The sequence below is a fragment of the Neltuma alba genome, unplaced genomic scaffold (genome assembly GCF_004799145.2).
Source record: "Neltuma alba isolate B1F8T4 unplaced genomic scaffold, ASM479914v2 tig00007161_pilon, whole genome shotgun sequence".
Classification (NCBI taxonomy): domain Eukaryota; kingdom Viridiplantae; phylum Streptophyta; class Magnoliopsida; order Fabales; family Fabaceae; genus Neltuma; species Neltuma alba.
The window spans coordinates 21165-46654 of NW_021634694.1; the positions used below are offsets into that span (position 1 = coordinate 21165).

A 25490-nucleotide genomic window follows, 5' to 3' on the forward strand; every position below is an offset into this window, starting at 1 on the left:
TAAATTTTAATAGGTTAGTTACAAACCAGTATATCTTTAATAATCCATTCGATACTTTTTTATAACTGATGCATAATTAATTCATCAAGCGTGAGGAAAAAAATCAAAATAGTTAGAAATCAATAAATATTTCAAAAATGTATTTTAAAAAATAAAATATTCATTTATGTAACTGACTGGTTACTAATGAACACTTTGTAGTTTCTTATGAATACCCTCATTAATGATAATAAAAAAGGAAAATTCTAATAAATACTCAAGACAAAAATTGTGGCATCTTATAAATAAGATTAAAACAATTCTATCAAAATTCTCTCATGAAAATGTTTGGAGGGAGGCGTAAATTTAGTAATTTTATTCCGAATAAAACTTAAGTCCATTTGCACATGAATATTACAGTCAGTTCACAACTAAAATTTTAACACTTGAATTTTATTATGGTAAATATAATTTTATCTCATCAAATTTAGGTATGGATGATAGGAGAAAAAAATTTCAAGCTGCAAACTTTGATTAGAGAATCAATTGTAATGAACACAAACAAATGAATGTTAGTCTTTTCCTTTTATATAATTACATGTCTAAACTAGAATTTTGGAATTGTTCGGTTACAAAATAAAATTAATGTTACATGTTGGTCTTAAAATGTCATTCTCTCCTTTTATTAATACTAAATTAATTAAAATAATACATCTATGACTATATATACACACCTATATAAACACACAACCACCTATCTCGCTTTCTTCTTTCTCCTCCTCTTCGTCCCCATGAACCAACGATAGAGACGCGATCGCGAGCGAAGAGAGAGAACGGCATGAAATGATGAAAACGACGGCCATTCCCGGATTCTTCCTTCTTTCTCTCTTCCTCTCTCTCTCCCTTCTCACTTACCTCCGATACCATCGCCGTCCTTCTCCGCCGCAAAGCCGCCAGGATTATCTCGGATCCACCCAAGATCTCAGGATCCGAGGCGGTTACTCCTCCTACGACGCCTACATCCGTCGCCAGCTCGACAAGACGCTCAACCCAAAGCTCCGGAAAATCTGGACCACCCGAGACTGGGACCGGAAAATATCCGTTTTCTCACAGTATTTTCAGAAACTCCAGGGCGAAAACCTCCTGAAAAACTCGTCCAAGTCTCTGTGTATCGGAGCTCGGGTCGGGCAGGAGGTGGAAGCTCTGCGACGGATAGGAGTATCGGAGTCGGTGGGGATAGACTTGGTTCCATATCCGCCATTGGTGTTGAAGGGAGATTTTCACGATCAGCCATTCAAGAATGAGACGTTCGACTTCGAGTTCTCGAACGTGTTCGATCACGCGCTGTATCCGGAGAGATTCGTGGGGGAGATAGAGAGGACGTTGAAGAAAGGAGGGGTGTGTGTGTTGCACGTGACGCTGAGCCGGCGGCCGGATAAGTACTCGGCGAACGATCTGTACAGCGTGACGCCATTGAAGGAGCTGTTCAGAAGATCGGAACTGGTTCACGTACGTAAAGTTGACGCTTTTGGGTTAGACACAGAAGTCGTCTTTCGGAAGAAACAATGATTTTAATTCTAATTATTTTCGTCGCGGCAAATTAAAGGACTTTTCTTATTTTCCCTTTTTTTTTTGTTGGATGAATTTATAGTTTGTAGAATCTCTGAAGATTTGGAATGCTGCAGTTGTATTTAAAGTTTAGAAATTGCAGGTAGTTCTGCTTTCTTTGTTGGGGTTCATTTTGACCCTTTTGTTCATAAATTGAAATGGAAAGTAAATTAATGTCTAGAAATTATATTTAAATTATTTATTCGTTCTTATCTTAATTTATTTTCTTTTTTGGTGATCAACTGTTTTTTTTTTTGGGTCAAAAGATTAATCAACTGTTATATATGCATGGAGATTACCCGGTTTTGGTGATGAGCAACAGCATCCATCACTTGATGAGCAATCTGAATTTAACATTTTTAATTATTTATTTTTAAATTAAAAATTATTTTTTTAAAAGAGATAGTTAAGAAATTATTTTTATTTTTGATTTTACACCATTAAAACAATTATTTTACAAAATAAAAATAAAAAGAAACTAAATATAAACCATCCAAATTAAATTTAGATGGTTGAGAAAGCTTGATCCGAGTCAAGGTAAATATGACCTGAATATAATATTGCGCATGACGGATGGCTTAAAAACATGATAAATTCATTGGATTTAATATCACATTTGGCCGGATTAAAAAAAATGAGGTCAATATAATGTGGTATCTTCTAATTATCAAAAAGCAACATTTTTAAATTGCCATGCAGATAGCCGGCGGACATATAGCTATATTATATATTGCCGAACCTCAAAATTTTGTGGCGGGTATCCTATGAAAATGGAATGTGGGGGCAATGTAGAATTATATATATCAAACGAACATATCTCTAGCCAACGAAGCTTGTTTGATGTAAATATAAATAAAATAGTATCCCAATTGATTTCATTATATATGTGGGGTTGATCAGAAAAACTTTTATTTTTAGAAATAAATATCTCTTAATTATCTCCAAAAAAAGATTACTAAATTTAGTCACAACGATTTTAAGAGGCATATATGCATGAGAAAGTAGAGAGATATAGCAGCTGGAAAAGAAAATGCATACTTATCTGATACAAATAAATTTCCAACTACCATGCATATATATCCATGTGTGTTCGTTTGTTGTGAGTTGTGACCTTCTCAAAACAGCTCACATAGCCTAACCTTCCCATTTGTTTTTCTCCATCAACAAAAAAAGAGTCACATGCGCACAGACACACACACACAATATATAAAAGGAAATAAAGTGGGCAATATATTGGAAAATGAATAATATATGCAAAGCGTGAGGTGAGGAGGAAGAAGAATAATGGTGTCGAGGCTTTGTGGGACAGAATTAGAACTTGCCCGTGACAACCGCCGTTTACTTTATCTTCCGTCTTCCTCCGCTGCGCTTTGGACACAGAAAAAGTGTTTACCATTTCCCTCATACTCGGATCTAGCTAGCTTCGCTAGCTACCTGCCCGTTTGTTTACGGGCGCACACACGCCAATCATATGACTGTAAATGGATTTGATATGGGGATCATATCAAATTCCAATTTCTGTTCAAAATTGAGCGGCTCAGTATATTTTATTCTAACTACTAACTTTTTGATCAACCGGTTAGCGTGCTGATTTCACCTCTAGGAGGATGAGAATTCAAAGCTCATTTTATCTTAACTATTCATGTTTGATATCAACAATCCAGATGTTATAATTTTTAATTAACTATTTTCAACCAAATAAAATTATTTTCTTGAATAAAGTGATAGCTAAGAGATTATTTTTATTTTAGATTCTATACTTATTAAAATAATTATTTTAAAAATAAAAAAAATAAATCTAAATGGTCCATAAATGGTTTGGACAGTTCAAATAGAATAAGTTTTGGGTGTTCATCATAAAAATGGGTACTCAAATCAGTTCCACTTTTTGATGATGATGATACTTCTCATCTTAGGATTCACGAGGTGACTAATATTACTTGTGGTCTTTAATATAATACTCTCTTGGGTTTAAAATATAAGCTAAACCTTGTTGAAGGGGCTTTTTTTTTATTTTTTATAAGATAACATTCATTTTTGTCTAATTATTTAATGAGTTTTTTTTTTCAATTTTACACCAATATATTCTTTTTCCTCTTTGATTCATTTATTATATCTCTTACATATTCTTTTTACTAATAAGGGCATATTTGGAGAAAAAAAAGTACATGTTTTACATATTTATTATTTTAAACTGATTCTAACTAATTTTTTGATAAACATAAATAGATAAAGTTTATCTTATATTTTGAATTGGATGGAGTAGCTACTTAACTAATTTGAGTTGATTAAAAAAATTAATAAAGTTATTTATTTGTAACAAATATATCTTAGTTTTCTTATAATTCTCTATATAAACATGTACATTATAGCAACCCATATGAAAAGTTTCTTATTATATGCAATAAGGATATTTAGGAAACAAATTATGAACTGAGAAATTATATTTAAGATCAAAGTAAATTTCTTATTTAGCTCTCTTATAGCAGTGATAGTATAATGCTTTTCGTTTTGCATTATTGGTTTCTAGAGTGAGACCATACACACACACACACACACATATATAGGTATACTATAGCTTGCTAGTTGCACTAATGAACTTCATCTGGCATTTTAATTCAATAAGATTTTCATTCAAAGTGCTAAGCAAAACACGGCATTATTATTGAATTTGTTTTTTTTTAAAATAAGAGTGGTAATTAACTAAATAATTTAATACTACCTCCGATATTTAATATAAGACCTAGTTGATTATTTTGAAAAAATTAAAAAAATTAGCTAATTTAGTTATAGGTTTTGTCTTTCCTAGAATATTCTTATTAATCATATGTATTAGCCAAAATTACTATTTGATAGAACTTTTAATATGTACAACTATTACAAAAATTATTTTAAAAAATGGATAAATATGAGTCAAAGTGGATTGTGGTTAGGGGTGGGAATAGGCCAGGCGGCCTGTCAGGGGCCTATAGCCTGGCCTACTTTCGGCCTAATCAGGCCAGGCCTGTTACAAAATAAACACAGGCTCAGGCATTTTTCAAGGCCTATTTCACCTAACAGGCCAGGCTTAGGCTCTATGAGAAGCCTATTAAGCCTGTCAGGCGGCCTGGGCCTGTTAGGTATTTTAAATATTATATGTAGATTATGCAAAAGATAGGTCTTGAACTTAAGACCTACGGATGGATGAGAAGAATACAGCAACTCCACCACCGGACCAACATGTTTTGTTGTTATTTCTTTTGCATAATATATAATTTTAAAGCTAGTCAAATAAATTGGCAAAAAAAATTATTTGCTCTACACACACTGAGTTCCATCATACCAATAGACCATCGCGGTCTCGCGGACACACAACTCTCCCTAGGTTTAGCATTTTCGCCTCTGTTCATTGCAATTCGCCGAGACGCCATCACGCCAACTCTAGACTCCGGTCACCGAATCCGAGTCCTATAGACCACACTCTGCTCTTCTTAGTTCTCAGAATCTCAGTCAAAGACTGTCTTAGATTCAGTTTCTAGAGCTCACCGGCGCCACTGCTGGCGCCACTGCTCACTCTCGAGTCTCCATATCTGAGCTTCAAAAAGTCAAACAGTCGGCCTTCATTCAGTCCTCCGGTGCTCGTGACGTCGGCTCCTCCTCCTCGTCAGTCTCCAGTGCTCGCGACATCAGCTCCTACTCTAGTGCTCGTGATGTCTGCTTTGATCTCCAGTGGTCGCAACGTCCACCCTGTCTCCAATGCTCGCAAGTTGCAACGTTGGTTTTATCTGACCTATCTTCATCCTCTTGTCTCTCATCATTCGGCCTCACTCCTCACAAGACAGAGCATTGGCGACTGCTCCTCCTCCTCAGTCCTCGCTCCTCATCTAGCTTGGTAAGCTTCTTGGTTCCTTCAAATGCCGTGCTGATATTGTTTTTAGGGGTGAAAAACTGAAAATGCTGTGCTGATATTGTTGTTTGTGGATTCTGCGCTAAATTAGAAAATGCCGTGCTGATATTCTTGGTTCCTTCAAATGCCATGTGATTTTGATGCATTCGATATATATTGTTAGACTTGACTCTGATTCAATTTTAATGGTGGTCCTTATAAACTTTACATCATTTCATTTGTTTTTCTTTATGCATACAAGAGGGACTCTGCAGAAACCATAAATGAATTATACTGTTTGCAGAATTGATCCCCAGTGGTACCATGAAGCGAATACATGATTTTAGTTAATGTTGTACTGATACATGATTTTTTTTTCAATTTATTGTTATGATATTTTGCATCAATAATGGAATGGTAATATATGCTCTATGTTTCATTTCTAGTTAATGTCATCTCCGTTTGAGAGTGAAACAATGTCATCTAATTCAGTTCCTTCTAACACTATTGTGGCTAGTCAACAAATACCAACAGATTCTAGTCAACAAACTAACGAAGGAAATGATGTTAATGATAGTATTATTCAAAAGAAGAGGTGAAAAACCTCAACCATTTGGGAGGAGTTTGATCAAGTTGAAACTGATAATGGGATCAAAGGGAAATGCAAGTATTGTAAATAACTATTCGTGTACTCAGGGAAGGGAGCTAGTACTAGCCATCTTCGAAGACATGTCACTATCTGTTTGCAAAGAAAGTTGCTTGTTTCTTCACAAAGCAAGCAACCCACAATTCCATTTCAACCTTCCAATCTGAGCATTAATCCATTTTTGACACCGGGTGCTAGATATTCTAATGAAAAGATGAGGGAAATAATAGCTACTGCAATCATGGTGCATTAATATCCTTTTAATATTGTTGAGGATGAAGTTTGGATGTGGGGCTTTCAATATGCAAATTCTGAATTTCAAAAAGTATCTCGAAAGACAGCAAGAAATGATTGTTTAGCGATATATGAGGCAGAGAAGAAACAATTGAAGGCCTTATTAGAAGGTGTGAACAAGATTAGTTTGACTACTGATATGTGGAAATCAGCTCACCAAGTAGCTGAATACATGGTCATCATCGGGCATTTCATTGATTCGGGATGGAATCTTCACAAGCGAGTTTTGAGTTTTGTGAAAGTTCCTGCTCCTAGATGAGGAATTGATGTGGCATATGCTATTTTCAAGTGTTTTAAGGGTTGGGGTATTGAAAACAAAGTGTTTTCTGTGTCAGTTGACAATGCTTCTTACAATGATTCTTGTTTAAGAGCTCTTAAGGACACTTTATCACTTAGTAGTTCATTACCTCTAGGTGGTGATTTGTTTCATGTTAGATGTTGTGCACACATATTAAACTTAATGGTGCAAGATAGCCTTGGAAGAATTAGGGACATTATACATAATGTTCGAGAGAGTGTGAAATATATCAAGTATAATGACTCAAGGCTGAAAGCATTTTGTGATGTTGTTGAGCAGAAACGTTTGAAGGAAAGAAAGCTTATTCTTGATTGTCCAACGAGGTGGAATTCGACATATAGGATGCTGTCTACTGCTTTGAAGTTTAAGGTTGTCTTTCCTGATTATAAGGAAAGAGAGCCACATTACAACTATGCACCATCAGAAGAGGATTGGAATAAGGTTGAGAAGATTTGTAAACTTTTAGAAGTATTCAATCTAGCCACCCATATCATCTCAGGTAGTGAGTATCCTACTACAAATTTATATCTTTTTGAAGTGTGGAGAGTGAAGCAAGTAATTGACAATGCCATAGAAGATGATGATTTCTTTATAAGAGAAATGGTAGCTTTAATGAAAGAGAAGTTTGACAAATATTGGGGAGAATGTAATATGTTAATGGCCATTGCAAGTGTTTTGGATCCCAGGTGCAAATTATATGTTGTTAATTATTGCTTTCCTTTGATTTATAAGCCTGATTATGTGGCTTCTGAGAATATAGATAAAGTGGTGAGTGCCTTGAGATCAATGTATGATGAGTATGTAAGCATGTATAAAGGAGACACAATGGGTAATAATGAAGTTGATAATGCTGGTAATAACTCTTCTGCCAATGCATCTGGTTCTTTTATAGTTACTGGATTTGATCAAATCATGAGTATTGTTCGTGAAAAGCAAGCAGTCCCCCTAATGAAATCAGAATTGGAAGCTTATCTTGAGGACGGTGTTTACATTCCTGATGGTAATTCTAACTCCTTCAGTGCCTTGGAATGGTGGAAAAATAATAGCATGAAGTATAAGATTTTATCTAAGATGGTTGCTGACATATTAGCTATTCCAATCTCAACCATAGCATCGGAGTCCATTTTTAGTGCTGGAGGTAGAGTTATCGATGAATATCGTTCCACATTGAATGAAGAATCAATTGAAGTGCTTATTTGTAGTGGGGATTGGCTTTGCAATAAGTATGGCTTGAGGAAAAAACCAAAGGTATAAATTTTGTATTGTAAAAGTTATATCGTTTCTTATTCTTCTTACTTCTTAAATTGTGATATGATCTAATATTATACATTTGATTTGTTTTTTTTGAAGGTGCTCGAACAAGATGAAGAAATTATATTGAAAATTTGATGATTTGCTACTGGTGACTATTCTTCTTAAACTTGTTTGTAATGTTGTTGTATTTGGTATGTTCTTGTTGAATGTTGATTAATAACATTATTTCAACTTGTATTTTAAGTACTTGAGTTGTGGATTGTGATTTTATTTGAGTTTATTTAGTTGTATGTTCTCTCTGTTTTTTTTTTCCCTGTTTGGCAACTCTATTTCAGATCACTAGTGGCCTGTTTCGGCCTGTTTAAAGACATAGGCCTGTATTTTGTTAAGGCCTATTCTCAGCCTGTTTAAAGGCCTGTTCTCGGCCTGTTTAAAGGCCTAAGCCTGTGTTTCGATAGGCCTGTTAGCCTGTTTATAGATTTTTAAAAGATACAGGCCTGTTAACAGGCTTTAGGCCAGGCCAGGCTTTTATATAGGCCAAGCTTAGACAAAAAAAAAAAGCCTTTAATAGGCTACAGGCTAGGCTCAGGTCTATTTGTTACAAATCAGGCCGAGCTTATTAAGACAATGGCCTGGCCTGGCCTATTCCCATCCCTAATTGTGGTTTTATATTTAGGATTAAATTAAAAGTCAAACTAATTATTATATTAACGACAAAAATAGCATTTATGTATAGGAAGTGTCAAAAAGAATTTAATATAGCCTCTAATTAGACGCTGTATGGTGTCCTTAATCAGCATTCCAGTTGCTATATCATTAAACTCAGGTTTGGTTTGCGGTCCTCACACACGCAAAATTTATGGCACCAATTCTGTTTGGTAATTTTTTTCTTGGTTGATTTTTTTAATTAACATGTAGGACAATTCTAATTATAAAGCAGACAAGGACGCAGAATAATTCCCATAGAGAATAAGAGCGGAAGACTTATAAAATACTTTTTACCATGTTAAAGAATTTGAAGTAGTAGTCCTCTAAATATCTCGATCGAACTAATTAGAGATCTGAAAGAACAAGATTAATAGTCATGTGAGAGTAATTAGATGAACAGATATATATATGGCATATTCTTCTAATTGATCCGCCTTCGATCCTAATATAAGAGTTAATAGGGAGTTAAATTTGGTCTTAAATATAATATTTCAATCCATTTTGTTTTTATTTATTTATACAAACTAACCTTATTAATTATATATGTTAATGGAGTGTGTATCAAAGATTAGTTTTAATCCAAATGATTTAAGAGGATGTTTTAGAAAAACTAATACATATTTATGGCAAATATATAATTTAAGTATTTTTTTTAATATAATCAAATTAGTTAAGTAAATTTTATATTAATGAACGGGGATATCATTAGTAAGGAAACTAACACTTCAAGAAGTGGAAGCAAAAGTGTTCATGTTCATGCCCTAAGCTCACTCAATCTACCTCTCCTTAATATCCTAATCATTATTGGTTATTAAATAAATTAATTAAATGTAAGTTAAACTTAAATTTGATCAATTAACTTGAAGATCATTCAAGGGATATATGTTAATTATATCGTCAACATCACTTTCTTAACAGTCAATGTTTGTGTTTTAATAATAGAAAGCAATATAATATTATGATTTTAAACTTTTAGAACAAATTTACATCTAAAAAAATTTTAAATATCTAGCATTCTTGGGTGAAAACTTCCCAACCTACTAGCTAGTTGGTAGGTAGGCTTAGGTTGACATTTTGTTAATATGTCAAGGTACTGGTTATTTCAACTCACACCAATTGACCTGCCAGGTCAATCTGTATTCCTAACTCTAATTTTAGACCCAAATAATAGCATAAACTATAGCTTGAAGTTTTTAGAATACTATCAATTCATGTTTTTTTGTGTTTGACGGATATACTAGCTAGCCTCCCCAAGAAAGGTTCGATCCAAATATTGTTACGTCAGGATGAATCAAGCTCTTCTAAGACGGGCAAAACATAGATTGGAACAAAGGTATTGGAAGTTACGAAGAATTTGGAAGACGATTTGGATCGGATATGTAGGAAACTTTCTATAAGAGAAGCTTTTCTTGGAGCGCAGTCATGCTGCTTCTTTCGGGCATGTGTTGGGCTATGGGACGGCGTTTTTTACTAACAAAAAATTTCAGTTTGATTTTCTTAGAACAAATTTGGATGGTCTTAATTGCTTAATTGCTCAAGTGGGAAGAATGAAAGATAGAAATAGAACAGAACCCACATGGGGCCCACATTGATAAGTATGCTTTACCTACGAGCAAAACCCCGATTCCAGTAGTCATTTATTTGAGCACTATATAGGAGGGATCCAAAGTACTCTTGACTTAATACTATAATGCCGGCCTGAACCCTTATACAAGTGACAGAAGAGTACCGCAAGGTAAGGATGTTCATGAAGCCTAATTGCCCGCTATGCCTGCCCAAGCCTACAAAAAAATACCCAGCCCGTCTTAAAAAAAAGGCCCGAAAGAACTATTGGGTATGTTCAGGTTGGGCAAACTGTTGGGCAGGGCTGGGCATCGGGCACGGTATGCTGCCCTGCCCATTTGGCCCTGCCCGCAAAAATATATATAATTTTATTTATATATATTTTATTTGCCTCGTATTTATTTTCTAAATTAAACGCATTGTTGTATCAATATTTAGTATTCATTATACTTATTTATTTTTGAATTATTTTGAGAGTTAGAAACTAGATAAACAATTAAGTTTAATAAAATATACTAACAACATTTTTTTGTCATAGTCCACTCCTCTTAGCTACTACAAAAAGTAGTTTCATAGTATAGTAATTAGTAATAACAAAATTAAGGCCAAGTTTCTATTTTAATATAAAGTTACATTAGATTATTTAGAGGGATATAAATAATTAGTTAATTAATATAATATATTAACTTGTTGGGCATAGAAGCCCGCCCTGCCCAGTTCGCATTTACCCAGCCCAAACTTATTAGGGCTTTTCATGGGCAGGGCCTAATAAGTTTGGGTTGGGCAACAGGCTGCATTTTCCAACCCGTTCATTCTTCGGGCTGGGCATCGGGCAAAGGTCCTGTCCTACCCAGCCCTACCCATGTGCAATCCTACCGCAACGTGTAACTCGCATATGCCAACATTAGATACATATTTAAACTATTTTACTACTAAAATTTTCAATTAACATATACTACCTTCTGTTCTTAAAAATAAAGAGTTAGTTTAACATTCAATTTGATTTTAAATATAAGATCCCAATTTATTTTATCTCTCATATTTATTTATTTTTTTAAAAGAATTTTTTGTACTAGTTACACATGTTAAATGTTTTATCAAATGGTAGTTCTAACTTATATATATGATTAGAAATTATGGGCCTGTTTGTTTTTGTTCTTTGTTTTCTTGCTTTTAAAACAATTTTATCAAATTGTTTTTTAGAACAAGTTTTGAAAACAAAAAAACATAAGAATTTGTTTGGATAATAATTTTAAAAAATCATGTTTTAAAAAAAACTATAAAAAACCATATTTGGTAGGTGATAGCTGTGGTTACTAATGATAAGTGGTGAATAGTAGGTTAGAAGAGAAGAAGATTTTTCAAAACTTTTCAAAACAAAAAATAAAAAAGACAAAAGAAAAAAGAAAACATTTAAAATTTTTTTTGGTTTTTAAACACATGTTATTGTTTTTTGTTTTTTAAAACAATCAACTTAAAACAAATTACCAAACAAGGTTTTTTGTTTTTCTGTTTTTAAAAATAAAAAATTGTTTTCAAAACAAGAAACTTAACAAGCCCCATATTTTGGAGAAGATAACACCTAACTATTATAAATAACTAATTTAACAAACTTTATTAATTTATCCAAATTAGTCAACTAACTATTATATTAAGAATCAGAGTAGTATTATATAATAATCAAGACTATTTTAAAAAATGGACACAAGATAATGTTGGGTATGAACCCCTTCCTGTGTGAAGAAATATTTAAAACCCATAAGTGCGTCACTAACTAAAATGAAAGAGGTCGGAGTATGTTTTAAGCTTAAAGCCATATTCAAGGCAACAGAGCAACCGCTTGAGAGAAAAGAAGGGATAAAGCTATTTTCGCATATTTACAAGGCAAGTTAGCTGAAATTGTATGTGTTTGCCCAGTCATACTGTTCGAAAGTTTTGGTTGTTCCTTGTTTTCAATGATTGACTTGTCGATTTAATTTGTTTCTGCGTGTAAGAGATATTAAGTTGACATTGAATTCTGAATTTTGGGTATGTTCCAACTTCTTCATTCTCTATTGTAAGACTAATGTTTCGGCTAGCTGTGGCTGTTAACACTTGTTTGCACACTTGATTGAGAACACAGTGTTTATCCTAACATTGAGAGGTTCTTTACGCTAATAATTTTAGTGTCTCCTATTGTTATTGTGCTGTTTAATTTCTGTCATATACTTGCTTAACTGTTGCTCAAGGATTACTTGCAAGTGATGATAATTTATTCATGCTGCATATAAGTTTTTGGCTTGTATATATTTTTCTCATCAGATAATGGACCAATATAAGAACTGCATTGCTCACCAATGCTCATGCAATTATCTAGAGCTTGTATATTATTGATCAGACATTGGGGCATATGGTAGTAAAGTTGGATTAGCAGAGTAGCCAAATCATTGCAATGAGCTGCTTAGCTGACATACAATGATATTAACATCTTTTAGCCAAGCAGTGGATTACAATGCCACAGTTACGCTATGATCTCTACTCGTATTTTCATTTATTAGATTACTGTACAGCTCGCCCAATTCTCAATATTCCCAGAAACATTTTCTTGAAACCTTTCAGGTTAGAATTTCATAAATCTGATACGATAGTTTAATGCTGCTATTCCTCAGACAGAGAATCATTCAAAGTCCTTCAAGAACATTTGATCGAACCTGAGACTTGAGGTGATCCACTTCTCTCAATAACAATTCATCAAAAGTCCCCATGAAAATAAAGCGGTCCAGAAAACCCAACTTAAGAGCAAAGGAAATTATGTATTGACAATCTAAAAATGACTAAAAATTTAAGATGAATTATCTGAATTTAAACCCAACTTAATGATTTTCAGCAGAAAGTTCATATATGGTTTGATTTAAAACTTGGGAAACATAGTTATTTAAGCCCAAGTTACTTACAAAAATCGCACTACTTATAAATTATGGAAAGTTGTAGAGGCCAGAAAATAAAAGAAATTCTTGGTATATATAAAGAAGTAGAGTTTAAGGAACCTCACTTATTAGTTAGACAAAAAGGCTGAAATTAAGAAGAGGACTGATGAGAATGAGACCTCCGGTTATGTTGAACTGAGAGAATCATTTCTCAAGGCCCAAATGTGTTTATGTTGAGCCCATTAATTTAGAATCAATGAATCATCATCTAGTTCTGGTTGATTTATTGAAACTATTGGGCCTGAAGTGGACGGTCTAATGGTTTACTTTAGGGCAAAAGTAAGGGTGTTCACGGGACGGATCGGGACCGGGACAGGCCCGTCCCGGTTTCGTCCCGATGAACAGTAACGGGACAGATTTTCTGTCCCGTGTCCCAGCCCGTCCTGGGGTTGTCCCGGTCCCGGTCGGGACGGGACGGATCCGGGACGGGACTGGGACGTCCCGAAATAATTTTTTTTAATTTTTTTTAATTTTTTTTAAAAAAATCTAATTTTTTTAATTATATTTTTTTGAGCTTAAATCTTATAAAAACATCTTTTTTATTTGTTTGGGCACTCTTAAACAAAAGCTCAAAATATTACATATAACAGTTATTAAAAACTCTAAACAAAAGCTTTTAACACAATAAAAACTTGCTAAAAATTCTAATCATCAATAATCTCAAATCATTAACAAATATAAAAACTCTAAATAAATATATCCATAGTTCCATACAATAGTCTCAAATCTTAAAAAAATATGAAAAAAATGATATTATATAAAAAATTAAAAAATTAATTTTTTTTTTTAAAAAAGGAACCGGGACGGGACCGGGACGGGACGACCCCGTCCCGTGTCCCGTCCCGTCCCGGTCCCTTTTTTGTCCCGTCCCGAAAAATTTCGGGACGGATCCGTCCCGTCCCAATAAGACCGGGACCGGAACGGGTCGACCGGGACGGGCCGGCCTTGAACACCCCTAGGCAAAAGGGATAGTTCAACAGTTGAATGGCCGCATGAACTATATATAATAAGGTGGGGTAGACCACACAGTAGATCAATTATTAATATCCCGCTCACGTTCTGATTATTTGTAATTTATAAGAGTTTCTCATATATCAAGAAAAGCAATAAATAGATGAAATCTTTTTCTTTTATCCTAATTAAAGAAAGCATTAAGTACTAGTATATATATTTTTTATCCATTTCCTTTCTCTTCACATTTACTATAATTAAGGGGGATAAAATTGGAAATGAAGTATTAAAAATGGTATAAGTGGCAAATAAAAAGGATCAAAATCTCTTTCTACTAGTAACAAATAATAAGGAGCAGAGCGATACTATTAGTAACCAATGGGGTTTGGGTTCTTCTCTCACAACGTGATGAACTAATGTTCAAATTTTAGTTGAAAGAGGTTCCCACATTTAGTACCAAATAGTACTTTAAATATGATTATCTCTAATAGGAGGATACATGTGCTTAGCAAAAAAGAATTCTTAATTTTGCTAACAACTTGTTGGTTGATGTAGAAAATGGTCTTGTCCCATAAAAAAAAGAGCACAAGTTTGAATCTTAGGATGCGTACTTGCTAGGAGAAAAAACTTAACACTCATAACCCGATAAAAATTAGTCTCAAATCCAAAATAAATTAAAAACACTAGTTGATATCCCAAACCCACATTGTGACTTAGAAGTTTAGAGAATAAATAGACTAGACCAAAAAAAAAAATAGTCCAATTGGTAAGAACTAAGAAGTTAACCTGTAACCAATAATGATCAGTTTTTTGGGATGTATAAAATGATCAGTTTTTCGGGGGGATGTATAAAATGATTTGAAAAATTTGCATGTAGGGTGTGTTTGGGTGTCTCCCCAAATCATGGTTTAGAGAAAAAATAACGCAAACACCCATAAAAAAATCAAAACCATGATTTTGAAAAAAGCATTTTGAATCTGCTTTTGGAAAAAAATTGGAGAGTGTCATATGGATATGAGGATCTTTTTTTGGGACTAGACACATATGCCCCTCAAGCTTCAATCTTCCGGTCCTTCACTGTTTAGAGAGGTGGTATTTTTTTTTTTTTTTTTTAAAAACCAGAAAGAGGTAGTATGTTGTTACATTGTACTTTTTTTTAAAATTTCTTTTCTGTTTATAAAAAATTATTCTTCTTTTTCAAAAATATTTTTAATCTTATATTTTATAAATATTTTTACACATGTAGTAATAATTAATTAATTATATTAAAGATGAGAGGTAGTATGTTATTATAAAAACTAATTGTGAAAAAATGTTATAGAATTTCACGTTTAAAATCTTTAAAGCAAATTAATATTTTTCTATTAGAAAAAATAATCATTTTTCTATAAACATATTTAATCTTATAATTTATAAATATATATACATATTAATTATTTATTAATTATATTATCTTATATATTATTAATTATGTTGGTAAAAATTATTTTATTAACAATTTGATTCCTTCAAATCAAAATGTATTATAAAATCTATCTCTTATATAATTGTCATATTGACTTATGCCTTTTTTAGTAATTTGCACATGTAAAAAGTGCTTCTGGTAACAACTATCCAAACACTCTCACTTCTCATAATCACTTTTTCACAAAATCTATTTTTCAGAAAATTTATTCTCTAGAAGCTATTCTTTAAACCATGGTTTAGTTTCATCCAAACACCCTCGTAATCTATTCAAATAATAGAAGTCAATTCCTTATCATTTTGTATGAATATAGAATGGGAAAATTACAAATAAAGACCCTTGAATATGTAAAATTATGCTTTGGGACCTGAATTTGGAAAATAGCAAATAAGGACCTGATTCCACTTTTGCAAATATGAAATATGGGTGAAATGTCTGAAATGTCGCTCAGGCAAATGACAAGTTTATTTTGGTGAATGGCAATTTCAGTAGACCAAATCATAACTTGGCTGAGGGTATGCCAAATGACGAGTTGACTATGGAAAATGATAAGTTCACTTTAGTGAATGACAATTTTAGTAGACCAAATCACAATTTAACTGGGAGGCATTTCAGACATTTCACTAACATTTCATATTTGCAAAAGTAAGATCGGGTCCTTATTTGCTATTTTCCAAATTCAGGGTCTCAGATCACAATTTTACATATTCGGGGGGTTTTATTTGTAATTTCTCCTAACAGAATCCATGTTTATTAAATTTGGTTAATGCTTTTTCTGTCAAACAAAATTGGCTAATACTTATGCTGAAAAATGATAACATCATTTGCTAATTATTAGAAGTCACGAATAGTGCATGAATAGCGTATATTTGATGATGAGAACTGTTCAGAATAATGCCATGACTTGTTAGGATGCGTGGGGCATGGGATCTTTTGTGGATAGTGGTCCTCTTTTTTTAAGTGTTTGGTAAGAGTTAGTACAACTCACGAATTAATTATTACAATTTTCAATATTTTTGTGTGTGTATTAACTACTGAGGGTAGAGATGGAAGTAAGTGAGACTCTTATGAAGGACCCATGGCCTAATGTACTTTGCATATAGTTTAACCTATTTAGTAAATAAATCATACTCAGACGCAGTGTTGGATTTATTCTGACAGATAGGTCATGTTTATTTTCGTAAGGTCTAGCTTTCAAACCTACATGCTTGGCCTGTTAATTTTTTTATTTCAACTATTATGTATAATTATATATAATATAATATAAATCAATTTTATAAATTATTTATAAAATAAACTATATTCTTGAAAACTGGTAATACTCTATTCGTTTAAAAACGGGTCGGGTTATGACATTATGATATCTGAATATATTAAATTAATGATATTTGAATAATACTTTGATTAGAATTTTGGTATATTGAATTAAATAAGGAACATCATTGCTAAATGAAATTTCAATTGGATGGGTAAATAAATAAATAAATTTAAATTTTCATATGTTTCTTTTAAATTCCAGCATATCTAATTCAAATCTCATTTGAATGAATAAAAAAGCTATACTCCTATAAAAAATGAATATTGATTAGAATTTAAAATCTAATCAAATATTCTAATCAGTGCATCGCATGGGGTAGAAATTTCTAGTTATTAATTTAATACTCTTCCGGTCTTTAATATAAGACCTAATTAGATGGTTGATTTTAATCATAAATATAGGACTTATTTATCACATTTCCCAATTCTTTCCTAAATTACCAATATTAAATAATTAAATACCACAATAATAATTATTATTCATTAATAATACACCTGTATATTTTAAAAGTGAGTGAATACTTATTACTCAGTAATTTCACATATACATCAATTCTACTGTTTTATATTTTTAATAAAATAATTTAAAACATTTTTTTAAATATCAGTTTTTATAGAAATTTTAACTGAAGATATTTTGAGAAACATATGTCATATTTATTATTATTACCTAACTTAACTAATTTTTTTAATTTAATCAAAGTAGTTAAATCGATCCCATATTAAGAACCAGACGAGTATTAACATTGAGTTAATATCTCATTATTCACACATAAGCTCAAACTTTTTTTTTAATTCGTTAAGTGCTAACCTCTTCCTCTGTTCTCCTTGATCGCACCTCACTCCTTTTTTCTTGATTTGCACCGTTTGTTCGAAGCATGATAGTAGCCGTGAGTTTATTTTAATGACGCACAAATGAAATATTACAATCTTATTTAGAGGATTTTGCCCTACTTTCTACAAAAAGAAAAATAAGTTAAATTCAGTTTTACATGTCACTTATTTTGGTTAGTTGATTTTAAAAAAGGGTGTCATTTTAGTCTATGGATCATTGGTTTTTTCTTATTCTTATTTGCTTACGCATCTATTGTCATTGAGCTTTTAAATAAGTTTGAAGGGTTATTTATAACTTGTGAAAATAGGTTTTTACGCCTATTTAAATGCTTCGTTGTAAGTAGCTTTTTAAAAAAGTTTTAAACAATGTCAAGCTTTTTTTTGTTTTTTGACCAGGGAACAATGTTAAGCTTTTTGAAAGCTTAGGTTTGGGCTTAAAAAAATCCTATGTGCAGGCTCAAATTCATATTCCAGCCTTAGACATATATTTCAAGCTTAAACTTATTTAGCGAAAACCTAACTTAGATTATTTTCACCCAAACTAAGGGTATCTTCCAACCAATAATCAATAATTAAACCTTGAAAACGCAGAGATACAGAAGCGAATCCCTTGCAACGTGTTTAAGAGATCTAATTATTTAACAACTGTGCTCAACTTTTTTGGTCATTTTCAGTTTTCTTGTTATGAAAATCATTCTCAAATTTTATATTTCAAATTTAACTTTCTCAATTATCACTCTTTCCGCCGTATTTCTTTTCTGGCAACGGATAATATCAAATTTTATACATGCAAACCTATTGTCCCTTTCAGCCATAGATACATCCAAAAACACCTCATGTAGCTCTTATGATTTAATGCAACTTCTAATAATATAGATTAATTTTTAATTTTTAACCATAAAATTAAATCGAATGGTTCACTTACAAGGGATCATCCATTTAGGGAAAAGAAGCTGTTCATACTATAAACAGGAATCTTCTCCCATTAATCAAATGTTTGGTTCAACTATCAGGAGACTATACCAATTTAATCAAAGATGTCACGTTCAAGTTTTGAAGATGTAACTATGTTAAATATTAAAAAGAGAGCTTTCTCTCTTACGGGAAAAAAAAAACTTAAAAAAAAAAAACCATTGTCATTTTTCATAATCTAGCTCAACCTGATTTGAATAAGCTCGAACATCAATAAATTATTCTCTAGTTGTATTGGGAATGACTAAGGATATTGAGTCGTCTTGCTAAAAAAAAAAAGAAAACTATTACTTTCTGTCTTTATTATAAAAGCTTGAAAATAATCTTACATAAATTAATGAACTTAATTCAAAATGAGTTATTTCTTGTAAAATATTAAACTTAACCTTGATAAAAATCATTAGGGGCATGTTTGGGAGGGCTTCAGAAATCTCCTATAAGTTTCACAAAAATCGAGACAAAACTCTTCTTACGTACTTATCTCATATTCTGTAAATCACTATTAAGAAGCTATTTATAAGCTACTTATAAACTGTTCTAAACAGGTCCTAGTTAAGGTAGTATAGTTTATAAGTTACAAAGTCTTATAATTAGTTAGAAGTTTAGGTGAAAAAAATTAATATTCTCGACAAAACATATTGTAATTAGGACTGGAAGCAGCATAATAGACCTTATAAAGGTAATCTGAAATCATGCAGTTATCTGGTTGAACAGAGAAACAATGCAAATAAAACTTCTGTCACAAGTCACACAGCTGAAAAGATAGTGACATGAGAAAATGAGATTCTGAATGTGATCCAATTTTTATAATCACACTCTCTCCCTCTTCTCCTTCTGTCTCAGTCAGAAAGCACTACATGGCGTGATCTGATGCACCAAAGGAAATCAAAACTTAGGAACAATGTCATTTCTCCCTCAACACCAAACCTTAATATCTTTCTGAACTTTGATCTTCAGATGCCTCACGTAGATACAGAGCATCTTATGGCCTTCCTCAAATCCAATACCATTTCTCTTCATTGAAGATTACAAATCATGAACATGGTAATACAAATACAGACAAAAACATATTTTATAGTATGTTTAAAGGTTTTTGTTTTGGTTTATTCCTTCTTCCTTGCTTCCTTGAGCTGTCCTCTCTTTCTAATACGAAGGCAGGACCAGAGACGCAAAGAATCGACCAGAGACTCAGGCAATGACGCAGCCAATGCCCACAGAATGGAATGAGTCCAGTAAGGTGAGCAACGAGGCTCGTACCCAATCCACCGCATGCCGGCTTTCGCATATTCATCACTTGATGGCGCAAAAAATGAAGATCTCTTTATTGATGCCATCTTTGTTGCCACTTGTAATGGAACCTAATTCCACAGTTCATAACACAATTCACAATTATATCTACCGAAAGTTCTTTTCTAATATATAGGTTAGTTGTTCAAGGGAACATGCTCAGAGGAGTAGTTTGCTGATATGTACTTCAAGTGAAAAGTATCAATTATCAAACACACACAATAATGATCAAGTTGTATCCAGTGAACAGCATCAACCCTGTTCTCCCAAGCGAGAGGCGAATTGAGTAAGTTAGGATCAATTCATATGGGTAGAAGTCCTAGAGTTAGAGCAGTAGAACTCTAATGGAAACATGTCAAACAACTAAGACACAAGCAGAAACATATGGGAGCAAAATTGAGATGAGATTTTATCAATAGCCCTATAATCTAGTGACATTAAAGCTTGTTTGTAGGTGAGAGGTAGTAGATTCAATCCTACTTGTAATGTCAAACTTAGTGCCTGCTCTCTAAATTCGGAAAAACAGAGGAGATGGGATTTTATATCTTCACTCTTCTGTTCTTTTGAGTTAATCGAAACAAGGATCACCCGAATTTCCCCCTTCTAACTTGGTAATTTATTCACAGAAATACAGAACAACTGCTATTGAGGGGTCAAAACGAAATATTACAATACCTGACACTGGACGTCAATCCCACTTTTCTTATACTCAACATATAGACACCTCGAGAATTGATCTATGTATCTGAGGAAACAAACAGAGAACTTCATTTGAGCAGATAAAACAGCATACCAGTCATGATACTCAGCAGTTTATATATTGGGAGTCTGAATTTGAGAAGCAAACTGTATAAAAGCAATGTCTTTACTTACGCTTTTGTGGCAGCATAAACAGCATAAAGGGGATCCGAAGGAATCACAGCTGATGATCCAGAACCTATATTAACAATTGCTCCTTTCTTCCTCTTGAGCATACCAGGAAGAACAGTTAGTGTGACTTTTGTTGTTCCTTCTACATTGACTTTAATCATGTTCCGGAGCAGCTCGTCGTCCACTTCATGCAAGTATCTCGCGTAAGGATAAGAGAGCCCAACATTATTAATCAAGACTCCAACATCTAACCCTTCAATGGCTTCACGAATCTTGACCATACCCTCGGAAAGGTATCCAGTAAAATCAACCACCACCGTTTTAATCTGGGTTTTCCCGAACTTAGCTAGAATCGACTCGGAAACATCCTTTAACTTTTCAGGATTCCGACCCACTAAAACCAGATTAAGCCCTGCACCAGCCAACTGAAAAGCAAAACTCTTGCCAATGCCATCTGTGGGAGCAGTGACGAGTGCCCAAGATCCATACTTCATAAGATTTTTTGGGGGCCTGAGAAAATTGGCATACACCCATCTCAGAAAAGCTAAGAAGGTTCTCAAAAGGGAGAGTAAACCCACAGCGAAAAGCAAACTAAACCATAGAGAATGAGTTTTCAGCGTCGCCATTACACAGCATTCCATTGTCGCAGAGTGATAGAACAATTGAGAGAGTTTCGTGAGGAGTGCTTAAGCTTAGGGACAGCGAACTGATACCAGCAAGAGTCTATGACGAGTTAGGTCATGAAAATAAAGTAGATGATGAAGGGAAGCTAGCAGGTTCACGGATCTATGAACTGCTGGGCACCAGACGATTGAATTATTGAATGGCAGGTAAGAACAAATCCACTAATAATTCAATTCCACCGATGAAGCGGACATAAACGATATACTACTCGAATAAAATAGGACCAAAATTTTCAGTCTTGTCTTTTATAATTGTATATGTTATATTTTCGTTTTCTGTAGCTGTACAAGCCGTCTTTAGTCGTCTTTCTATTTTTGTCGGTTTTTTCCTTTTCTGTGCATCCATGTTTTTTTGACCAAATTGTGCACCCATGTCTGAAACCACAGTATTTTTCTATCACAAGTGAGAATTATATCAAGTCCTCAACATTACAACACAAAGATACTCAAAAAGAGAGTAGATCAAAAAGGAAAGAATAGACCAAGCCATTGCTCCAAGTACAGATTAATAACAAGAAAGAAATCAGTGATACATCAGGCACTTAAAAATCTGAAAAGAGCTTGTCTCTTATGGCTTATTCCTTCTTCCTTGAATCCTTGAGTTGCCCCCCCTTTCGAATGCGAAGGCAGAACCAGAGACGCCAAGAATCAACCAGAGACTCAGGCAAGGAGTGAGCCAATGCCCACAGAATGGAATGCGGCCAGTAAGGGGTACATCGAGGCTCATACCCGATCCAACGCATGCCGGCTTTCGCATATCCATCAGTCGATGGCACAAAAAATGAAGATCTCTTTATTGAAGCCATCTTTGTTGCCACATATAATGGCACCTGATTCCACAATTCATACAAAATTTCACAATGATATCAAAGAAATTTCTTCACATATGATCAGTTGTAAAAGTATTTACATCCATTTCCTAGTCCTTTTCTAATATGTAGGCTATTGAATGACATCACATGATGAAAAAGGCACCCACCAAATCACACAATTCATGTTTCCTAGTAAATACTAATATCATTGTTCAAATCTAACACGCATACCAGATATTTGCCTCAAAAGATAACATCACTGTGGGATACATTTAAATCTTGATCTTAAAGAAAAGGTGTCAATCACCGCACATGATTACACAAATGTCGCCATTTTGAAGAAAGAAGTTCCCCACAATAATTGAAAGACAAGATAAAATTGTACCCAGTATTTTCATAAGTGCAGATATCCATTCATTTAAAGAGAAAAGTATCAGTTCTCAAACAAAAAAACACAAACAGGGGAGAAATGCAATAATGACCAAGTTATACACAACGAAAACTATTAATCAAAGGAATAACAAATAAGCACAAATATCAAATAAGTTGGGTAAAGTAGGATCATCATCTCATATGGCTAGAGGTCTCATGTTTGTACTGTGGAACTTTGATTGTACCAATAAAAAGGGTGACTACATACTCCAACAAACAAATTAAACAAAGAGCAAAATAATCGTCATGTGATTTTATATCTTCAGAGTTCAAGTGGAGCCAGAGCTGTTCTTCAGAGCTAATCCTAACAAATCTCCCCTGAATTTCTTTCCTCTAATAGACAGTCGATTCACAAAAATACAAAACAAAGCAATATTTGGCAGATTCTGAAGGTCAAAACAAAAAACTACGTGAAGAGCCTTTAGATATTACCTGACACTGGACGTCGACCCCGCTATTCTTGTATTCAACATAGAGACATCTCGAGAATTGATCTATGTACCTGAGGATACAAACATAGAACTCCATTTTAGCAGATGAAACAACATATCCTGCAAGATGCTCAACAGTTCATATGCAACAAGCACTTAGAGGTTGAAGTGAGAAGCAAACTTTATAAGAAATTACTTACGCTTTTGTGGCGGCATACACAGCATAAAGAGGATCTGAAGGAATCACAATTGCTGCCCCAGAACCAATATTAACGATTGCTCCTTTCTTTCTCTTAAGCATACCAGGAAGAACAGTGTGTGTAACTTTGGTAGTTCCTTCCACATTCACTTTAATCAAATTCTTGAGCAGCTCTTCATCCACTTCATGGAAGTATCTCGCGTAAGGATATGAGATTCCCACATTATTAATCAAGACTCCAACGTCCAACCCTTCAATAGCTTCACGAATCTTGACCATACCCTCGGAAAGATCACCGGAAAAATCAACAACCACTGTCTTAATCTGGGTTTTCGCGTACTTGGCAAGAATCGAATCGGAAACATCCTTCAGCTTATCCGGATTCCGACCCACCAAAACCAGATTAAGCCCCGCACGAGCCAACTGAAAAGCGTAGCCCTTGCCAATGCCATCTGTGGGTCCAGTAACCACCGCCCAAGATCCGTACTTCTTAAGATTTTTGGGGGGTCTGAGAAAATTGACATAGACCCATCTGAAAAAAGCTAGGAAAATTTTCAGAAGGGTGAATAAACCCAAAACGAAAAGCACACCAAACCATAGCGGTTGGGTTTTCAGCCTTGCTATGATACAGCACTGCATAGTCACAGAGCGAAACAAAAGGGATCTAAAGTGAGGTTCTGGATGAGAGGTTAGTAATGGGTATTTAAGAAACTGGGTTTGTCAAAACAAAGCAGATTGAAGCTCGAAAGAGATATGGGAGGCGGAGCAATCAAGAACAGCAAGGCAAGGCAGGGATGTAGAAGCAGAGCGAGAAAGGTATTGAATTTATAAAGTCATGAAAAACAGTTTGAGACGAAGCAAAATGTGGGTAAAGTGGATGAGCGGAAAACCACCAGATTTAAGTAGGAACCGCAGCGCAGACGACTGATTTGTTGAATCCTGGGGCAGACGAGCATATCCGCAAAATAAATTCGAAACCGACGTGAAATTTGTGTGTATTCAAGTTTATTTTTCTTGTTTTGGCCAAAAAAACAAGTTTATATAAATATTCTCGTATATATTTATTGAAGAAAATTGGGTTTTGTTATTTTTGAGCATTTATTTTATCCCTCTTTGGCACTTTTCATAGCATAAATTGATTATTTTGTGTTGTTTTTTTTTTTGGTATCATTTTTCCCAATTTATTCAATGTTTCCATTTTTTGTCACATTTACTCAAGTTATTTTCCATCTGTCACCAAAGGAAATCTGACCATCATAGTATACCTTTGCTTATTCAAAGATAGCACTCCTCCGATTCTTAATATATGACCTAATTATTAAGTTAATTTTGATTCTAAATATAAGACATATTTCTCATATTTATCAATTTTCTTTAAATTACCCATATGAATCTCCCTCAATCATAATCAAGTAAAAGAAGAAAAAATGATATTAAGAAAGATAATTATGGTGTTTTAGGAAAAACATATCATATTTCTTATAATTAATTAACTTACCTAACTTTTTTAATTCAATCAAATTAGTTAAATATGTTTTAGATTGAGGACCGGAGTATAAATACATAGCAAAGTTGTTAACGTTTTAAAGGACATATTTGTTGTTGTCCAGAAGATAAGGATATAAATTGTTATTGTGAAATTATGAACTGTAGTCAAGAACTGATTTCTTGCAAGTAACCTTTAATTAACAACACCAAATAATTTTATTACTTGTTTATTATATTAACCCACATTAAGACAAGGCACCTCCAACTACCAATTGGAGTTATGCTGGGAAAATCATATAAAAGAATTCAAATTTAAGAAAACAATAGATTTCTTTTTAAAAAAGTTACCATCAATTTTTTTTAAAAAATTACCATCAACTTTTTTTAAAAAATACTTTTAAGAAAAATTTTTAAATTGTAAAAATATGTATAACTTCTTTGAAATTCATTTATAATTTTTCAGAAATTAATAATAATTTTGAAAATACTTTAGCCTCTGCTTTTATAAAACCTAGATCAATAAAGAGGATTTTTCCATTAGTTTTATTGTTCCTTATTTTGATAAGGA

The 25490-nt window shown here is 33.4% G+C and overlaps 4 protein-coding genes across 4 annotated transcripts; 2 read left to right on the forward strand and 2 right to left on the reverse strand.

Annotated features, from left to right (window-relative positions):
- The first annotated feature begins 785 nt into the window (after positions 1–785).
- On the forward strand, positions 786–1782 carry LOC114751931 (uncharacterized). Its single transcript, XM_028940633.1, has one exon. It carries the CDS (start codon positions 823–825, stop codon positions 1546–1548), a length of 726 nt encoding a protein of 241 aa, XP_028796466.1. The 5' UTR covers positions 786–822; the 3' UTR covers positions 1549–1782.
- A 5070-nt stretch (positions 1783–6852) lies between these two features.
- Positions 6853–8079, forward strand: LOC114751933 (zinc finger BED domain-containing protein RICESLEEPER 2-like). The gene is made up of 2 exons (XM_028940636.1): positions 6853–7938; positions 8041–8079. Exons 1-2 carry the CDS (start codon positions 6853–6855, stop codon positions 8077–8079), a joined length of 1125 nt encoding a protein of 374 aa, XP_028796469.1.
- An 11524-nt stretch (positions 8080–19603) lies between these two features.
- On the reverse strand, positions 19604–21750 carry LOC114751934 (very-long-chain 3-oxoacyl-CoA reductase 1-like). Its single transcript, XM_028940637.1, has 3 exons — positions 20881–21750; positions 20683–20752; positions 19604–20078 (listed from the first exon to the last, which is right to left on the reverse strand). Exons 1-3 carry the CDS (start codon positions 21516–21518, stop codon positions 19824–19826), a joined length of 963 nt encoding a protein of 320 aa, XP_028796470.1. The 5' UTR covers positions 21519–21750; the 3' UTR covers positions 19604–19823.
- Positions 21751–21929: 179 nt separating this feature from the next.
- LOC114751932 (very-long-chain 3-oxoacyl-CoA reductase 1) lies at positions 21930–24328 on the reverse strand. Its single transcript, XM_028940635.1, has 3 exons — positions 23436–24328; positions 23237–23306; positions 21930–22390 (listed from the first exon to the last, which is right to left on the reverse strand). The coding sequence occupies exons 1-3, from the start codon at positions 24071–24073 to the stop codon at positions 22136–22138; spliced, it is 963 nt and encodes a 320-aa protein (XP_028796468.1). The 5' UTR covers positions 24074–24328; the 3' UTR covers positions 21930–22135.
- Positions 24329–25490: the final 1162 nt, after the last annotated feature.

Bases quoted from the DNA above. Each gene is read 5' to 3' on its own strand.
- LOC114751931 (XM_028940633.1), top strand. From the start codon at position 823: ATGATGAAAACGACGGCCATTCCCGGATTCTTCCTTCTTTCTCTCTTC.
- LOC114751933 (XM_028940636.1), top strand. From the start codon at position 6,853: ATGGTGCAAGATAGCCTTGGAAGAATTAGGGACATTATACATAATGTT. The intron at 7,939-8,040 runs GTATAAATTTTG...TTTTTTTTGAAG, and splicing joins GCTTGAGGAAAAAACCAAAG to GTGCTCGAACAAGATGAAGA.
- LOC114751934 (XM_028940637.1), bottom strand. From the start codon at position 21,518: ATGGAATGCTGTGTAATGGCGACGCTGAAAACTCATTCTCTATGGTTT. The intron at 20,753-20,880 runs GTAAGTAAAGAC...TTGTTTCCTCAG, and splicing joins GTTTATGCTGCCACAAAAGC to ATACATAGATCAATTCTCGA. The intron at 20,079-20,682 runs GTATTGTAATAT...CTGTGGAATTAG, and splicing joins GGATTGACGTCCAGTGTCAG to GTTCCATTACAAGTGGCAAC.
- LOC114751932 (XM_028940635.1), bottom strand. From the start codon at position 24,073: ATGCAGTGCTGTATCATAGCAAGGCTGAAAACCCAACCGCTATGGTTT. The intron at 23,307-23,435 runs GTAAGTAATTTC...TTGTATCCTCAG, and splicing joins GTGTATGCCGCCACAAAAGC to GTACATAGATCAATTCTCGA. The intron at 22,391-23,236 runs GTAATATCTAAA...TTGTGGAATCAG, and splicing joins GGGTCGACGTCCAGTGTCAG to GTGCCATTATATGTGGCAAC.